Here is a 19,577-nt window from a genome sequence, read left to right as displayed (position 1 = left end):
ATCCTTGCAGTCACGAAAGCTTCAAATCTAGAATACTACATACCTGTCAACCCCTTAGCAGTGCCCCCTACCTTATTAGAGACCAATTCAGACCTTATTGGTCACCCCGTGCCCCTTATAAATCTCAACGTTCATCCTGTACACTACACTATACACTACTAGATACCTGTCAACCCCTTAACAGTGCCCCCGACCTGATGACAGACCAATTCAGACCTTATTGGTCACCCCGTGCCCCTTATAAATCTCAACGTTCATCCTGTACACTACACTATACACTACTAGATACCTGTCAACCCCTTAACAGTGCCCCCTACCTTATTACAGACCAATTCAGACCTTATTGGTCACCCCGTGCCCCTTAGAAATCTCAACGTTCATCCGACAAAGTCCCATCACAGGGGAGAAACACAAAGACACATTTTGTTGTTGTTGTTGGTGCCCGCATTGAAACGGCTGTACGCCGTATGGACCTGAAAACGCGATTTACCTGTACAAGGATACGGGGTGAAGTGGTGATCCGTATGGATTGGCAGTGATGTAAACCGATTTTGCTCTTCGTCGCTTGCCTCCAGGTGGTGGTGGACCCCAAGTTCACTCGCACATGGGACTCTCTGCTCGGGGTCTCACGAGTTTCTCGCCTGGCTACACTCGACACAACGCTCGAACTCCAGGCCAACGCTGGCGTAATCAGTGCTCACCTGTTTACTCCTGTGGAGCCCTGCAGAGCCAGTGACCGTGGAAAATCCACGTTCGTATGGCGGGGGAAAGTCCTACCTAGGATAACCACGGTTGACTTCGCGCGCCCCCCACCCCCCACCTTCCCCTAGATACTATTTCATCTCATCACCATTGTTCACCCACCACCAACACTGTCACGACACACTCCCCACTCATCAACCCAGGGGCCGTCCATAAATGACGTCACGCGATTTTGGACGATTTTTGACCCCCCCCCCTCGTCACACGGCGTCATAAAAAGTCAGACCCCCCCTCAAATATGACGTCACAAAGCCCTGCCCCCCCCCCTCCAAAACCATATTTCCATTTTGAAAATAAAACGTGCTTCAAATCGCTTTAAACTATTGTCATTGTAGTGCGTATTTAATGTGGCGCTGCACTCTGTTGTAGGAGAAAACATTAAAAAAGTCTATTTAATTAAGTAGAACGTGTTGTCTATATTTATTTAAAGTTGCGCATTTTGATGTGACGTCACATTTCTCAAACACCCCCCCCCCCCCCCAGGTGCCTGACATCATTTATGGACGGCCCCCCACCCACCCGCCACACAGTCACAACGTTCCTCTTTCTGCTGCCTCTTCCCTCGCACCGCTGCACTTTGGAACATCTCCCTCCCATCGCCGTCTACTTCGCCCCCAAGCTCCTATAAGAACCTGGCTCAGTTCAAGAAAAGTGTTTCGCAACTCTTAGCTACTACAACCTTGAGTGCGGTTTGTTGCTGGCTGCTCAGCCACGAGAACAAAAAGGCAGTTCGTTAAACAAGACTGCAACAGCCGCCATTCGCCACTAGGTGGCGGCGATGTCACCGCAAAGCTTGTGCCAGGCTTGGTGCACGTTGAGGCGATCACGTGTCGAAGGCTGCTCGCGGGAGATCAGGGGACAGACCCAGGTGGCGGCATGGGTTGACTGAGATGACCGGCAGATGCATCACCTGTGCTCCCAACTGTGTCAACTTGTTGCGTTTTATCCTCCCGGCGCTCCAATCATTGTTTTGAGCGTCGCTCCTCCGCCCTCCACTGTTTTTTTTTTGCTGGAGGGCGACTGCGTCCAGCTGTCCTGTAGCTTGACAGGACACCTTGCTTGGCACTGCCCAGTAGCGTTCTTCACAAGCCTCCTCCTCCTCCACATCACACACACCGACCCACTGATGGGAAAGGAGCCACACGGGCTCCAGTTAACACACTCACGCGCGTTTATTGACGAAGTGGCTCGACATTGGAACTTAAAAGTTTCCTAGTTTAAAACCGCAACCGAATAACAAAAGTAGCTTATGCAAACGAAGAAAAGTCAAAGTTAATTTCACTCTAAAACAAGTTATGAAATGTAAGACCTACAATTTTCGTGAAATCAATTCGGTGTCAAGTTGCGATGATGAAGTGCACGTGAAAATCTGAATATTTATACTGGAGGAATCCGATGAGCTACAAAGCTCTTTTTCAAAGACATCCAGGCGGGTTCCGTTTACGGGGACGCCGTGCATAGGCTGTGCCGGCAACTGCTTCACACGCACGCACGGCTCCAGTGTTTACAACTAAACTCACTCCCAGGCCACGTGGCTGGAGGGATGTTAAAAAAAATACTTTAATAATTTAATGTGGAGGGACAGATATGAGGGGTGGCGTGATTTGGACCGTGACGCCGGTGGCGCACAGTGGCCTTACCCCTCTTGCGAACGAGTAAAGAAATGACGGCGCGCAAGTCGCATTATTCCGGTTCATACGCACGCTGCAGAATTGGAGGGGGCGGCCTGCCGGATTCGAACCGCGAACCTCTGCAACGAGCGGCCCACGCGCGACCACCGCACCGGGCCGACTCACCGCGCCACGTGGAAATTATTGCAAAACGCGAAATCTCCCTTAAAAAAAAACATAATCCGAATTGCTTAAATCTGAAACGCGTCGCTAGCTTCTAGTCCATAACCCAGGAATCCTCAGTGGCACAGAATTGCACTTATAGAGTACTGCATGTAACAGATGCCTTCTTAAAGCGCGATAGCAAAGCGTGAGATGTGAATCGAAAGGGGAAAAAAACCGACGCGTTATTCAAACTGAGTGAGTCCGCAACACGGGAGAACCGCGGGGGGGGGGGGGTGTGGGGGAGGAGGGGGTCGTAGCAAATCCATGCATGAGTCCACGAGAGCGTCGCGCGCAGAGCGCAACGACACTCACACACGACCATTCGTGTCACGTCCACGCCGCGTTCGGCCACCGCACTGCAGGTCACAGCAACAACTCAACAAACCCCCCCCCCCAACCCCCCTAACGCACCGCACTCCAGGTGACCTCAATTCTCATTCCTGCTTCTTCCCTCGCGCTGCTCCACACTGGAATTCCGCCCCATTGTCCTCCCCCCCCCCACACACACACCAAGCTCATAACGATCACAACCCTGGCTCAATTCAAGACACGTGTCACACTCTTCGTCCATCACGACGACGATACTACTCGTGCCATTTGCTGCTGGCCGCTTGACGTTTTTGGGCCCCGCGCTGTGCAACGGTGTCGGAAAACACAAACACAAAACGGGACGACGACCTCCTCGGGTCACCCTCTGGTCACAACACTCACACGGGCGCGAGCCGGTCACCTCGGAAACGGCTTCGGAGCTCCACGGGTTCACGCAGCCAAAGCACAATGTCCGGGTCTACGAATGACCCGTTCACAACTGACGGTGACCTCTGCACAGTTCAATTACAGTGGTCAACTCCCTTTTAGGCAAAAGATCCCCCCTGCCGTATAGCCTCACCAGACTTTTGGGGCAAGTGATATTGGCGAGCACCTATTAAGGCCAACACGGCACACGAGGGGGTGGGTGGCCACAACGATGCCTGGCCCACCTTTGTCCCCCGAGTGCCGATGTTTATATACACAAAACTATTTTTTTTATATTTTACCAGGTAAGGCCCACTGAGCTGTATAGCTCATTTTCAGAAGCGACCTGGCCACAAATGATAGATCAACAAATCGGCTTATCGTGTGGAAATTTATAGCAGCCAAATACTCTAAATGCATGTTTCTAAACATGGAGAAAACCGGAGGACCCGGATAAAAATCCACGTGACCACAGGGAGAACACGCAAACTCCAAATATACAGGCGTCGGAGTCGGGATCGAACCCACGACCTCCTGCACACCAGGTGAGGTAGTTAACATCTCACCACCGTGGTTCCCCACTGCACAAAGTACTCAATTAAGGCTGAGTCGACCTATGGGAGGCCCAAGACCGGTTCGGATAATCATCACTGTCGGTCGCCGGGTTCGGAGGGGCAGCACGCCAACCGCTACACCCAGGCACAGAGGCAGGCGTTGCAGCCCACAGCGGGCGCGGAGAGCGATAACCGCGGGATCAGGGCACGGGGAAACCGAGCGGGCTCGGCCCTGCGGTGGATTGAGCGGCTCCGCCAGGCCGAGGTTTGGCGATGCGCGTGCGGGGGTTGAGCCCCCCGTGTCGGGCTGGCGTGCGCGGTGCGTGCAGCCGCTGTTGCGACCGGGCGAGAGCGGTTGGGCATCGCTTTGATACCGGGGGCGGGGGGGTGCGGCTAGAGTCGGTTTCTCATTGTGGCACGAGAACGCCGGTATCACCGCTGTGAACCGGTTCGCCGTACGAATATAAAAGTTTCAATAGCAGTTTGAGGTTTCTCGAATTGGCGCCGATCAGTCCTTCACAGTTGCGTGCGGTGGGGTAAAGTGTGGGTACGTCCACATCTACGAACACACCTGGTCAGCTTCGAAGAATGTACCAAACTCCCTGTAAACCTTTAGTGGAAGCCAATTGGGTTACCGGGTTACCGATCATAGTTTAATAACCCTCACTGAGTGTGGGCGAGTGTAGAGGGCAGGGAGGAGTGTGGGTGAGTGTAGAGGGCAGGGAGAAGTGTGGGTGAGTGTAGAGGGCAGGGAGGAGTGTGGGTGAGTGTAGAGGGCAGGGACGAGTGTGGGTGAGTGTAGAGGGCAGGGGAGAGTGTGGGTGAGTGTAGAGGGCAGGGAGGAGTGTGGGTGAGTGTAGAGGGCAGGGAGGAGTGTGGGTGAGTGTAGAGGGCAGGGAGGAGTGTGGGTGAGTGTAGAGGGCAGGGAGGAGTGTGGGTGAGTGTAGAGGGCAGTTAGGAGTGTGGGTGAGTGTAGAGGGCAGGGAGAAGTGTGGGTGAGTGTAGAGGGCAGGGAGGAGTGTGGGTGAGTGCGGTGAGTCAGGGAGGAGTGTGGGTGAGTGTAGAGGGCAGGGGAGTGTGGGTGAGTGTAGAGGGCAGGGAGGAGTGTGGGTGAGTGTAGAGGGCAGGGAGGAGTGTGGGTGAATGTAGAGGGCAGGGAGGAGTATTGGGCGAGTGGGTGATTGTAAAGGAAAACCAGCCTAACCTCTGTGATGGTGTCAAATGATAATACTGTGGTTGTAAGCAATTCCATTGGGAGAAGGCTGTGCTGATGCTAATCAGCTGTTACCCTCATGGCACTCACAGCCACAACAGAGGCGAATGGGGGTGCTGGACGGGTGCAAGGGGCTGGTGAGCCCCCCACCTTTCAATAATGTCCCAAAACCACGAATGAAACACCAAACTAAATTTGTGCCGGGGGCTCCGAGGGGGTCAGGCAACCATGACGTCATCTGACTAAACCATGTTTGGCGGCAATCACTGCGGCTGACCATGTGGAATGTGGAAATGCTCACTGTGGAGGAAAGGATGCCATTCCTCCATCAGGAACTTGACCGGTACTGTCTGGACCTCTATGAAATATAGGAGGGGGGCGGTGTACTGGTTCTGGCTCCAGTCACGACAGGGATGGACAGTCCTCCTCTCAGGGCTGGAAACTATCAAACAACACTGAGTGGCACTTCTTGGGCAGTGATTGTAGGAGGCTGCTAGATACCGGTGCAGACGATGGGCTTGTATTCACCACGCTGTTGTGGCATCGGTGCATCCACACATCGTGGATGCATGCCAGGTCCGTTTAGAATATTTGCTGGACTGCGGTGATGGAACAGCGGATACAGGCCCATGTCCTTGAGATCGCAACAATGAAGGGCGGAGGAGCGACGCTCACAACGAGTGGAGATAAACCGCAGCGAGTTGGCACAGTGAGAAGCACAGGTGGTGGTGCAGCTGCCAGTCATTGCAGTCAACCCATGGCACCTGGGTCTGTTCTGTGACCTCCTGCCAGCAGCAGCGAGCCTTCCACACTCCAAGTGATAGCCTCAATGTGCAATGAGCCTAGCACAAACGCCGTGGTCATGTCACCACCACTTAGGGGTGAATTCATGTTTTACAGGTAAGGCAGGGGTGTAGGGAAGTGTAGAAAATTAGGTGAGTCCACAGGAGTGTGGGTGAATGTGGAGGTGAGTGTAGAGTGGGTGAGTGTAGTGGGGGTGAGTGTAGTGGGGGTGAGTGTAGTGGGGGTGAGTGTAGTGGGGGTGAGTGTAGTGGGGGTGAGTGTAGTCGGGGTGACTGCGGTGTGCGAGGAGCTGTGTGGCGGCGCTGTGGCCGCTAGGTGCGCCACTGGTCGGCGCGGTGCAGCTGGTTGTAGCGCTGCAGCTCGATCTGGTCCTTGATCTGGTTGATCAGGAGCTGTGCCAGCATGATCCCCACCAGCTGGCACGGGAGGGAGACACAGGGGGAGAGACGCACGGGGAGGGAGACACGCACGGGTGTCGTGACCTGCGGTATGGTGGTGGACGAGCGCGGTACGGAAGAGCCGACATGGTCAGTCAGAGAGCCTGGGTGCCTCTCGTGGGTGGAGGAATCTAAAATTAAAATATATTTTGTTTTACCAGGTAAGGCCCACTGAGCTATATATTTTTTTCAGAAGCAACCTGGCCACAAATGAGAGCTCAACGAAGTGGCTTATCATGTGGAAATTTATATCAGCCAAATACTCGAAGCGCTATGCAAGCATCAGGGTCTGGATCGAACCCACGACCTCCTGCAAACCAGGCGAAAGAGTTAACATCTCGCCACTGTTGCGCCCCGAATCAATGAGCAAAGTTCACGGGGACGGTGACGCAATCAGAGTTCTGAGAGACGGAGGAGTCCGCACGCCTGGGAATGGAGCCAGGCTATGGATGACGAAGAGCTGGGGTAAAAGGAGAGGCGGTGGCGACGGGGGGGAGGGAATTCCCCAGCGGAGCGGTGGGTTGATCCTTGACGACGGCTCGTCGTGACGCGGCCCAGCGGTCACGTGCTCCCCCAGCTCGTTGCTGAGGTTCGCGGTCCGAATTGGGACAGCCCGCCCCAGTTATTACTGCGGTGAGTATTGACCGTAAACTGATGTAGTGACTGTGGTTGTCACTGTGTGGTGCCAGGCCTGCGAGGCCACGGCGGAAAAGGTGTTGTCATTACGTGCAGCCCGGTTACTGAGCGTAGTACCAGCCCGAGCGGGGCTTGGGTGAGCGCTGGTTTGCGCAGAGGCACCACGTACGGTGTGCGGTGCGGGCTCCCGTTGAGGGAGCGAGAGGGAGTGTCAGCCAGCCAGGGTTACGTTGGGGCATGATACACTGGTTGACCTGCCGGCACGTAACCGGATGATATTGGAAGGGGGCCACCGGTGGACGGGGTCGCTGGGTGGTCACGTGGTATAGAAGAGCTTTCGGGAGCCTTCGGGAAAGGGCTCGAGAGATCTAGAAGGTAGGCGGGGCGAGGAACGGAGCCAGCCCCAGCCGGGGCCGATATAACGGGGGCCCCGTGTGGGGCTCGGGGTTCTTCGTGTTGCTGGTGATGAAGATCCACGTCGGGTAAAAGAAGCCTCTAGCCACGCGGTCCGGGACCCAGCTTGTAGTCCGGACCGGGATAGTGGGACCGTGTCTCGTTCTGCCATAGCGTGGTTAGATGGGCGTTCAACATCCGTATGTAGATTACATCATGTTGTGTTGGTGTTGGTGTGAATAAAAGTGTTGCTCCCAAGATAACGTCTGCGTCTCAGTTGCACTCACTACACTACTATTCGGGCGGGGAGGCGTGGGGGGGCTATGGGGGGAGGGGTGGGCGGCGGCAGGAGGGGTGGTCGGGAGCGAGTGGTGGTGGGGGGTCGGGGGGGGGGTCACCTGCGGCACGGCGAGGCCCAGGGCGACGCCGCCCAGCAGGTAGAGGTGCCCGTGGGCCCAGGCCACCAGTTTGTCGATGCAGCCGCTCGTGTGGACCGAGCGCGCGGCCTCCAGCTGCTCCTGCTGCTGGACCCCGTAGCCACACATGGAGTTGAGCACGGCCTGCGGCGTGCGGGCGGCAGCGTGGCGGCACACGTTAACCTCTCCGGCCACACCAGTGTCAACATGATCAGCCTCTCCGGCCTCAACATCATTAGCAACCTCACCAGCCTGAGCCTCACCAACCCCCCCACCCAGTGACTCACCCAGTGACTCACCCAGTGACTCACCCAGTGACTCACCCAGTGACTCACCCAGTGACTCACCCAGTGACCCACCCACCCATTCACTCACCAACCAACTTGTCCAGAATAATCAGGAAAAGATCCAAGCAGTTATTGTCTCTTGGCTGGATCGCAGTCTGAAGTGAAGCGTCAACGCATCCGCTCTTTAACTCGACGGGTGGGCGAGCTGAGACAATTGTGTTTGCCACTTCAACAACGTGCAATAATAACGATCTAAGCCTTGTACCCCACGCAGGATCCGCTCGCTCTCAAAGAGAGGGGACGACTCGAGGCGCGAGGAGAAACCACAGATGGACGGAAGGCAGCAGCCAGGCAGTGAGCTGACCCTACCAACAATTACCCAAGCTCTGGGGTCCTCTACATATGGAGGTGTTATCGGCCAATTAGTGTTCATGTATGTGAGAGAATACCGGAACACACGGAGAAAACCCACAACTCAATCCTACACAGACGTAACAATCTTGATTTGAAGCTTTCGTGACTGCAGGAATCCATACTCTATGGCTCTTTCGGTAAAGTCAGCTGTGGTGGTCCCACCTGATGATGATTGCTCGTGTTGCGATGGAAACGTCGTGATCTATTATTTTTCTACCTACGTCACTTTACCGAAAGAACCAAAGAGACGGAACAAGTCGAATCCACATTTTTGGTTTACCGCCTTCTCCTCTGCGAGCCAGGGTCACGGCCCCTCCCCGCGGCCCATGAGAAGGGGAGTTTCACAACGACATGTGTGCGTCATCCACCAACCCTCGCTGCTGCCTCCACAGTGCGGGATTACAGGCAACCACGTGCAGCAGCGTGGCCGCCACTGCCCGCGACGGCAGCCAGAGCTGCGTCACCGCCACCACGGCTTGACAATCAGCCCCCCACTCCCCCCGTGCGCCTCTCCCACCGCCACCGCGGCCGACCGCGGCGTAGCGGCCGTGGGTGTGGGCGGCACCTCGTCGCGCTGGGCGAGGCAGCAGGAGAAAGGCACCCCGCAGCGCTCGGGGCTCGGGTTCTCCAGCGAGCAGTTGAAGTACATGTTCCGGCTCCAGTCCTTGTACGTCGCGCCGCCGCAGCACTCGAACTGCAGCGGCAGGCACAGCCATCCGGCGGCGGAGTGACCACCACGGCTTGCCGTCATTGTGAGTACTGGTGCGCCATCAGAATCAGAATACTGCGCTCGGTTACCCGGGAAAGCCTCCCTGAATCACGGGGCTCTGATTGAGGAGGGTCCTGTCATATGTGTCGCAGTAGGGGGTGATGTTGCTGCTTTCTGCTGCTGTGTGTGATCCCAAATGAGTGTTTGGTAGGTGATTCGAGTGGGTGAGTGGGTGGGTGAGTGAGTGATTGGGTGAGTGGGCGAGTGAGTGAATGCGCAACCTCCTGCTGGCCGTAGTCGATGGCGTTCTGCAGGTCGATGTCTTCACGGTAATAAACGATGCCTTTGTTGATCAGTTTACTAATCCGGACACGTGCCTGCAAAGACAAAGATCACCCGTATAGCCTTAACAGACTGTAGGGGCAAGTACTGTTAACGAGCACCTATAAAGGCCGGCACGGCACAAGAGGGGGGTGGGTGTCCAGCACCACAGCCGACCGTGTTTGTCTCCCGAGTAGCATCGTTTACACACTGTACCAGGTACTCATTTGATGCTGAGTTAACCTAGGGCAGGCCCAAGATGAGGTCAAACATTCGTCACTATTATTGGTTATGAGCAGAAATCGCCGGGTTCGTAGCGCAGTGCGCTAATCACTGCACTACGACTCATACATGCACACGCATATGCCCACCCATACACCCGCATACACACATATCTGTATTAATCAGAAATCATGGCAAAAATCTATAGAAATCAACGCAAAAACAGCGCTTAACAGTTTGCTGGTGAGTGTCATATCGTCACAGGAAACCGTGGCTTCACTGCAGATTCACGTGAAGCGCCACGTACCCAATCACTGCTTAATCTGACAGTGAAGATTGTCCTTCAACTCACCGGGTGAGCGAGGTGAGGCAATACGGACGTAAGGATCGCTCCCTAACTCACCGGGTGAGCGAGGTGAGAATACGAACCGTGAGGATCGCTCTCGAACTGACCGGGTGAGCGAGGTGAGGCAACAAAGCCAGCGCGTCGTAACAACGCGTGTGTGCGTGTTTGGCCGTGTTGGGTGGTGGAGGGCCCGATCGACGCGACCGTCGCGACGCTGTCCCTCGATGGCGCCGTCACCTTGTCGGAGAAGACGAAGCCCAGGACCCCGGCCGCGAGCTGGAGCAGGAACACCACGGCGAGGCACACGGAGAACTGTGGGGGGGCAGGGGGGGGCAGGGGCGGTGTGGGGGGCAGGGGGGGTGTCGGGGGCAGGGGGGTGTGGGGGGGTCAGAGAAGGAAATGGCGTGGCGCTGGCCACACACCCTTCCCTCACGTGCCGGCCTTCGTATGTGCTCACGGACAATTCTTGCCCCAACAGCTTGTTGGAGGCTACATGGGGGACTTTGCGTGTGCGAGATGTTTTCAGATTCATGTTGTGTGTGAGAGTGTTGCGTGTGTGATGTGCGTAGGTGACATTGTCAGTTGTAATGCATAATCTGAGCTCCATTACACAGACACACATGCATGTGTTGCAACACAAACACGCGCGCGTGTGCGTCTGTGTTGCAACACAAACACACGTGTGTGGGTCTGTGTTACAACACAAACACACGCGTGTGCGTCTGTGTTGCAACACAAACACACGTGTGGGTCTGTGTTGCAACACAGACCCACACATGTGGGTCTGTGTTGCAACACAAATACACGCGTGTGGGTCTGTGTTGCAACACAGACCCACACGTGTGGGTCTGTGTTGCAACACAAATACACGCGTGTGGGTCTGCGTCAAAGCGGTTTTATATTCGAATGAGCATCGAGGTGGCGCGCATCTCCGGTTTACAGCCCTGAGACGGCGACTTTCCACGTTCCTATGACGGTCGGTGATTCCATCCTCAGGACCACTCGGGTAATACGAACCATGCGTGTTAGACGTGGTAGTGGTCATTTTTTTGTTTTTTACAGTTAATACCCCCACTGCAGCATTAACCGGGGCTGCCAACGGGATTTGAACCGCGAACCCCTTGCAACGAGCAACGGGCTGCAGCGCTGCGGGCCCGCTCCGCTTCGTCCTACCATCTGCAGCAGCACGATGTTCTCGCGCAGCGCGCCTATGCAGCCGCAGAACGTGATGAGGAACATGAGGCCTCCGCCCACAATCAGCAGCACGGCCGGGTCGGCGATGAGCGTCGCCACCGCAGCGTCTGCGCAATGCACACAACGCACGCACACAACGCACGCTGATTTGAGTGTTCACCCACGAAAGCCTCGTCGAGTCTCGCTCATATTCGAGAGCGTCCTGCCTAAGTTTATCGCAGTAGGGGGGGGGCGATGTTGCGGCTTCTGCTGTTGCTGCAGGTGATCCACATTTAGTGGTCTGCAGGTGATTTCTCAGCATTAGGGATGCTTTTTTGGCCAATACCAGTTACACCGAGTGGTTTTGTTTTAGCCGTGGGATGAATCCGCAGAACCCGGAGGAAACCCAAGCAGAAACAGGGGGAGAACATACATAGCGCCACTCTCACACACTCACACACACACTCTGCAGAACTCCACACAGAGAGGCACCCGAGTCGAGAATTGAACCCAGGCGCTCCATGAAGAGTGAGCATCAGCACTGTGCCACCGCCACCCACGCGTTACCCCCCCCCCCCCCGCACGCAAGGGTTTCCTCCAGATTCCCCGGTTTATTCCCGTTGATAAAACAAAACCACAGTGTCATTGGTATTGGCCAAAAAAACATTCCCAATGCCGAGAAATTACCTGCGAATCAACCCAGCGCCACGGAGAACAAAGACACGGGAAGCAAAGCTTCCTTCACTTCCGGCGCATGTGGGTGTGGAGGCACGGCCGCCTCTCGGTCCGCGCCCTCCCCAGCCCTGACGTGCGTCTCCTCTGCTTTCCTCGCATCCTGCGATAGGCCCCTGTATCTGGTGTCACGGCGCTATTCGGGGCGCCTGAGTTGTCGTCGTGCTATGATCGGTCAAGAGGCAATTGGCCGGAGCCGACGCACACGCTGCACCGAGTTCGGCGTTGTTTTTGTGCAACGTTTTCAATGTCTCGTGTGATGTGACGCAGTTCTTTTTTGTGCTCATTTCAAATTTGCTGCTTCACTTGCTGTGCTCTATTTGTATTGCTTTTTTTGCAATTTTGGTGACCAGGTCCCTCTTGGGTTTCTCGAATTCTCACCCAGTTAAATAAAACCACTGATTACACGAACAGCCATGATCAATCCGCTGCAGGATGTTTTTTATATTGAATGCAAAAAAACAAACCTTTGGCCAGATCGTTACGTGGTGTAACCCAAAAATCTATTATGGATCTTAATACTGGCTGGGAAAACCGACCACGTGTTAAGTGGTGATTATAGTTTATTGCAACTTACTACGGGACATCTGTAAAAAAATATTACCAAGCTGCAGCGTGCACAAAATTCTCTGCCACGTGTCGTGACGGGTACTGCGAGATCCTACTATGTCTGTCCAGTGCTCGCCAAGCTGCATTGGCTTCCGGTTACCAAACGAACACGTGACGAGGTCGCACTCATTACACACGCACAAAGTGCTTGCTACGAATTAACCAGAATACCTCGCTGATCTCGCCAAGGAGCATAAACCATCACACTAACTCCAGTCATCCTTGCAGCAGCGGCTTTTGGCGAGCTATTCAACAAAGATGGTCACAATGTCGTGTGCTTTCACGTGCGCTTTTTGCAGCCGTCTGGAAAGCTCTTAGCCACTGGTGCTTTGCACTTGTAAATCTAGATTGAAAACATTTCTTTAGAACTGCTTTTTGTGTTAACTTTTTTGTCCTTCCCCACACCTCCGATTAGTAAGTTTGGCTACGTACCTGTGTGAAAGAATTTCAACATACACAAAGTATAGTTTCACGGGTTCACGTTTAGAATCCAGCAGGCCACCCCGGTTAACACTGCAGGTGAATTAACCAAAAAACACTTCTCCTTGCATTCTGCTTGGTTAAAGTTTCCCGCGACGTCATTCGAAAAGAGTGGGCCACGTGTACCGGCGTCACAGTTCATATTAAAATAAAACACAATCCACTGAAATATAATCAATGGGGGACGATTGTGCACACAGGAGCAACATCGTCCCCCCCCCCCCCCCCCCATGCTGTGAAACTCGTGCAACCTGTCTCCGTGAAACACAACGGCGCCTTCCTCCGTGGTGATCGCCCTGTGCCACCGGACCGACAGCGCCCATACCACACATGCACTCAATGGCTGCCGCTGTTCTTGCTGGTGGTTGTCCTTGCCGACTGTGGCTCGCACTGCGCGCTGGTGCCGTAGCACCCGAGCCAGGCTTCTGGCATCACCTGCAATCTTCTCCACCTTGGCATAGACCCCGACCGCCAGCACCACCACTGATATCACCTACAAAGACAAAGGCAAAAGATCCCCTATATAGCCTTGACAGACTGTGGGGGCAAGTGCTGTTCACGAGCACCTATGATGGCTGGCATGGTACACAAGGGGATGGGCGGTCAGCACCACACCTAACCCGCCTTTGTCTTCCCAGTGGTGATGTTTATACACCACATCAAGTACAAATTTGAGGCTGAGTCGACCTAGGGGAGCCCCAGAACCAGTTCAGAAAATCGTCACTTGTGTTGGCCGTGAGCGGGAATACGAAATCGGGGGTCGCCGGGTTCGTAGTGCAGCGCGCTCACCGTTGTACTACCGTTCCCGACTACACACACACCAGCCACATCAACACCATCATCAGCTACATCAACACCATTATCACCGGTCACATCAACGCCATCATCATCAGCCACATCAACACCATCATTACCAGCCAAATCAACACCATCATCACCAGCCACATCAACACCACCACCAACCACATTAAAAACAACACCCATGGCATTAACAACAGCCACACACCTTTTGCGAGGCTAGGTTCACCTTGAGGTCACGTGATTTGTGGAAGGCTCACTGGTAGGAGGTCACAGGGCAGACCCAGGTGCTACGTTGACCGAGATGGCTGGCAAGCTGCACAACCTATGCTCGTCACCGAGACAACTTTATACGTTTTAGCTGCCCGGCGCTTCAGTTGTTCTGAGCATCCCCCTTCGCTGTTGCTGGAGGGAAACTGTCTCTACTTGCCCTGTAACGTCCTTGACGAGCCTCTCCACAAAGGGCAATTTTGACACCGCTGGGACCAGTCATCTGCAGGTCCACTCAGCTTCACATCCTCCTGTACCGCATCAGTCCATCTCCTCTCTATCCCATGCTCCACACATTTAGCCCACTCAATCGGCCAAAGAAGTCGCTGCTCGGGAAAGTGGTGGCTGGGCATGCGGGCTACGTTACCCAGAAAACACACCATCGCCTGCTGGTTAAGCTCACTGGTGGGACTGTGACCAGATCTTTCAAGGATATGTGAGCTTGACACAATCCAGCCTGGTTCAACCCTAGGCAGGCTAGTCTGAATATTTCAATGTTCCTTAAAAGGGCTCAATGTTTCGCAAGCATAGAGAAGGGAGGGCAAAATTGTGGCTGGAGCTTCGTATTGAGTGACAGGCTAGGGAGCTTCCACACAGCATTATGCAGCTGATGAAAAGATAATGCTGCTCGACTGATTCAGTGAGACCTCCACTGCCAAACCAGAGCCACTCATAAGCATACTGCCCAGGTATGGGATCTCCTCCACCCTCTCCACAACTTCCCTATCACTCATGGAGTATTTAATGACATAAAACACCCCGGCAGATGCTTTGTTTTTTGTGGGGCTGATGGTAAGGCCCCATATTTCTCAGCAATACACTCCAGGTTCAGCAGTAGCATCTCCAACTGTGTCTCACAGTGGGAAGCAAGCACGAAGAACAAGCCAGAGCCCAGGCCCATTGATGGTATCATAGGGCCTTGACCAGGTCGATAAAGCAGAGATGTAGATCCTGTTGAAATTCCCTACACCTCTGCTGTAGGCAGACGGACAAAGAATTTGGTGGTGCGTAAATGATAGAGGTTTTTTTTTTTGGGTTAGATCGTGTAAATATATAATTGTGTTGTTAAAACCCGCCACCGCCCGACACAGCCAACTAGTAAGGGTTGTCACGTAAACAGAACATACCAATTCGTCACAAGTACAGCACACCGGTGTGTTGGAGAGCCAAGCCACAACAGTTACAATTTGGTGGTGACCAGCTACAAAATGGGACCTTTTTTCCAGTATCAAAGTATAAAAATAAGAATAGGTTTTACCCTTTCTGGCAATACAACAGGTGTTAAGATGTTCAAACACCAAATAGAAACCTATTTTTTTAGAATTTAATCTCTTTACAAGACCAGCTTGAAATAATATTTGGAATTCGCCTGGCAAGGTGATGTTGAATAATCCTTGCCGAGACCTTTCCCGGCGCGGAGGGGAGGCAGACGCAATCGGTGGAGTCCCCCTCCTTGAAACCGGGGACCGCCATGGCATCCTTTCAATACTACGGAAAACCCGTTGTGGGAGCAAAATCGTAGAACCTGGAGGAAACTCATGCAGGACAGGGGGAGAAGATGCATACACCTATCCAGAGAGGCGCCTGACTTGGCAACAACTTCCAGGCTACTCCTCCTTGCTGTGAGGCATCTACTGGGGCTATGCGCTTTTAAATCTATAAATTGAAAACTCACCGCTTTAAAACTGATTTTTATGTTTAGTTTGTTGTCCTTCCCCCGCACCTCCGATATATAATTAGCGGGGGGGGGGGGGCTTAGCTACGTGCGGTGTGCACGAAGTGCAACGTACACAATATACACAATATCCTGTACATAGGTGGTGTGTACAGGACGGCTGCAATGATCTCACAGGGCATCATCATCATCCTGCACACCAACGCCACCCTGCCGGCCCTCTACCTGGCCTCAAAGCTCTGGATCGCCCCACACACCACCACGCACACACACACCACACACACACCACACCACACACACACCACCACACACACACCACACACCCACCACACACACCCCACACACACACCACACACCCACCACACACACAACACACACACACCACACACACCACACACACACCACACACACACCACCACACACACACCACACACCCACCACACACACACCACCACGCACACACACCACACACACACCACACACAGACCACCACACACACATACCACACCCACCACACACACACCACCACGCACACACACCACACACACCACACACACACCACCACGCACACACACCACGCACACACACCACACACACACACCCACCACACACCCACCACACACACACACACCACACACACACCACACACACACACCACCACACACCACACACACACCGCACACCCACCACACACACACCACACACACACACCACACACACCACCACACACCACGCACACACACCACGCACACACCACCACGCACACACACCACACACACACCACCACGCACACACACCACACACACACACCACCACACACCACCATACACCACCACACACACCACACACACACCACACACACCACCACGCACACACCACCACGCACACACCACCACACACGTCTCAACAGACACGGCAACAACATCAGCCAGCCGCTCATATAGGGCAGCTCATTCACACACACATATATATGTCCGTACATACAAAGAAGTATAAAATAACAACAACCACCGTTTGCCAGGTGCTCCACCACACACATCACCACCACCAGCAGCAACAACAACGGATTTTGGAGAAAGAGGAACCTCGGGTCAGAGAGACCAGGGGACAGGGAGACAGAGGGACAGGGGAGACAGAGGGGTCAGGGGAGACAGAGGGACAGGAGACAGGGGAGACAGAGGGACAGGGGAGACAGAGGAGACACAGGGGAGACAGAGGGGACAGGAGACAGACAGGAGACAGAGGGGAGACAGAGGGACAGAGGAGACAGGGGAGACAGGGGAGACAGAGGGGACAGGAGACAGACAGGAGACAGAGGGGAGAGAGAGGGACAGGGGAGACAGAGGGACAGGGGAAACAGAGGGGACAGGGAGACAGAGGGGACAGGGGAGACAGAGGGGACAGGGGAGACAGAGGGGACAGGGGGACAGAGGGGTCAGGGAGACAGAGGGGACAGGGGAGACAGAGGGGACAGGGAGACAGAGGGACAGGGGAGACAGAGGGGACAGGGGGACAGAGGGGTCAGGGGAGACAGAGGGACAGGAGACAGGGGAGACAGGGGAGACAGAGGGACAGGAGACAGGGGAGACAGAGAGACAGGGGAGACAGAGGAGGCAGGGGAGACAGAGGGGACAGGAGACAGACAGGAGACAGAGGGGAGACAGAGGGACAGAGGAGACAGGGGAGACAGGGAAGACAGGGGAGACAGAGGGGACAGGAGACAGACAGGAGACAGAGGGGAGACAGGATACAGAGGGGAGACAGAGGGACAGGGGAGACAGAGGGACAGAGGGGAGACAGAGGAGACAGAGGGGAGACAGAGGGGGCAGGGGAGACAGAGGGACAGCGGACACAGAGGGGAGACAGAGGGGAGACAAAGGGACAGAGGGGAGACAGAGGGGAGACAGAGGGGACAGGGGAGACAGAGGGACAGAGGGGAGACAGAGGGACAGGGGAGACAGAGGGACAGGGGAGACAGAGGGACAGGGGACAGGGGAGACAGAGGGGAGACAGAGGGGACAGGGGAGACAGAGGGACAGGGGAGACAGAGGGACAGGAGACAGGGGAGACAGAGGGGAGACAGAGGGGACAGGGGAGACAGAGGGACAGAGGGGAGACAGAGGGGACAGGAGACAGACAGGAGACAGAGGGGAGACAGAGGGGAGACGGACAGCGCCAGGTGCGGGTAACGCCCTGGCAGACCGCTCGGCCTCGAGCCCCACATCTCTCACATCACATCTCTCTCACATTTCTCTCTCTCACATCTCTCTCTCACATCACCCCCCCCCACATCACTCTCTCTCACATCACTCTCTCACATCACCCCCCCCCCACATCACTCTATCTCTCACATCACTCTCTCTCACATCACTCTCTCTCACATCACATCACTCTCTCTTACATCACTCTCTCACATCTCTTTCTCACATCACTCTCTCACCTCCCACCCCCCCCCCCACATCACTCTCTCTCTCTCACCTCCCCCCCACATCACTCTCTCACATCATTCTCTCACCTCCTCCTCCCACATCATTCTCTCACCTCCCCCCACATCATTCTCTCACCTCCCCCCACATCATTCTCTCACCTCCCCCCACATCACTCTCTCACCTCCCCCCACATCATTCTCTCACCCCCCCACCCCAACTCTCTCTCTCTCTGCCTCCCTCGCTTCTCTCCCCCTCACTCACCCAGAAGACGAAGTTGAAGAAGAAGAGGAGATATTTGATCAAGGGGCTCACGAAGCTGAAGTCTTGCTCCCCTGCAGCGCCCGCCATGTCCGAGTCGGGTCCGGCCACAGGACGATGGTCCCCCCCCTCCTCCTCCTCGTCGTCCTCCTCGTCGTCCTCGTCTCCCCTCTCTCCTCCTCCTCCTCGTCGTCTCCCCTCTCTCCTCCTCGGCTTCCCGCTCTCTCCTCCTCACCGTCTCTCTTCGTTGATTTCGATGTCGTCGCGACCGGGAGCAGAGGAAGAGGAGGCGGAGAGAAGAGGGGTGAGGAGAGCGCCCCCTAGGCACGGGTCATCGCCATCGACACATCAACACCCTGACCATCACCACCTCATCATCACCAACATCACCCTCACTGTCACCGCACCCTTACCATCGCACCATCACCACCATCAGCAACATTACATCATCACCACCTCATCATCACCAACATCACCCTCACTGTCACCGCACCCTTACCATCGCACCATCACCACCATCAGCAACATTACATCATCACCACCTCATCATCACCAACATCACCCTCACTGTCACCGCACCCTCACCGTCACATCATCATCATCACATCCCCACCATTATCATAATCACCAACATCACATCATCACCACATCGTCCTCACCATCACCACATCACCCTCACTATCACTGCACCCTTACCATTATATTCATCACCACCATCGCCAACATCCTCACCATCACCAACATCACATCCTCACCACATCATCCTCACCATCACCAAATCACCCTCACCGCACCTCACCGTCACATCACCACATCCCCACCATCATCATAATCACCAACATCATCACTACCGTAATATCATCCTTATCACCATCACACCCTCACCATCACACCCTCACCATCACATCACAACCACCATATCCCCACCATCATCATAATCACCCACATCACATCATCCTCACCACCACCACACATCCTCACCATCACCAACATCACATCATCACCAACATCACATCATCACCACCACCACATATCCTCACCATCACCAACATCACATCATCACCAACAT

The 19,577-nt window shown here is 54.6% G+C and overlaps 1 protein-coding gene across 2 annotated transcripts; it reads right to left on the bottom strand.

The window, feature by feature from the left end:
- Positions 1-1,915: 1,915 nt before the first annotated feature.
- TSPAN33 (tetraspanin 33) lies at positions 1,916-19,327 on the bottom strand. Of its 2 annotated transcripts, XM_032963530.2 has the most exons (8): positions 18,512-19,327; positions 13,514-13,571; positions 11,258-11,385; positions 10,322-10,396; positions 9,477-9,572; positions 9,052-9,180; positions 7,768-7,929; positions 1,916-6,319 (listed from the first exon to the last, which is right to left on the bottom strand). In XM_032963530.2, exons 1-8 carry the CDS (start codon positions 18,596-18,598, stop codon positions 6,215-6,217), a joined length of 840 nt encoding a protein of 279 aa, XP_032819421.1. In that variant the 5' UTR covers positions 18,599-19,327; the 3' UTR covers positions 1,916-6,214. The 2 variants fall into 2 exon arrangements, with proteins under 2 accessions (XP_032819421.1, XP_075926843.1); XM_076070728.1 differs by lacking the exon at positions 18,512-19,327 and having other exon boundaries at positions 13,404-13,516.
- Positions 19,328-19,577: the final 250 nt, after the last annotated feature.

The sequence above is a fragment of the Petromyzon marinus genome, chromosome 30 (genome assembly GCF_048934315.1).
Source record: "Petromyzon marinus isolate PM22_M1 ecotype Great Lakes invasive population chromosome 30, UKy_Petmar_22M1.pri1.0, whole genome shotgun sequence".
In the NCBI taxonomy this organism is placed as follows: Eukaryota; Metazoa; Chordata; class Hyperoartia; order Petromyzontiformes; family Petromyzontidae; genus Petromyzon; species Petromyzon marinus.
This window is presented reverse-complemented; position numbering and strand designations above follow the sequence as displayed.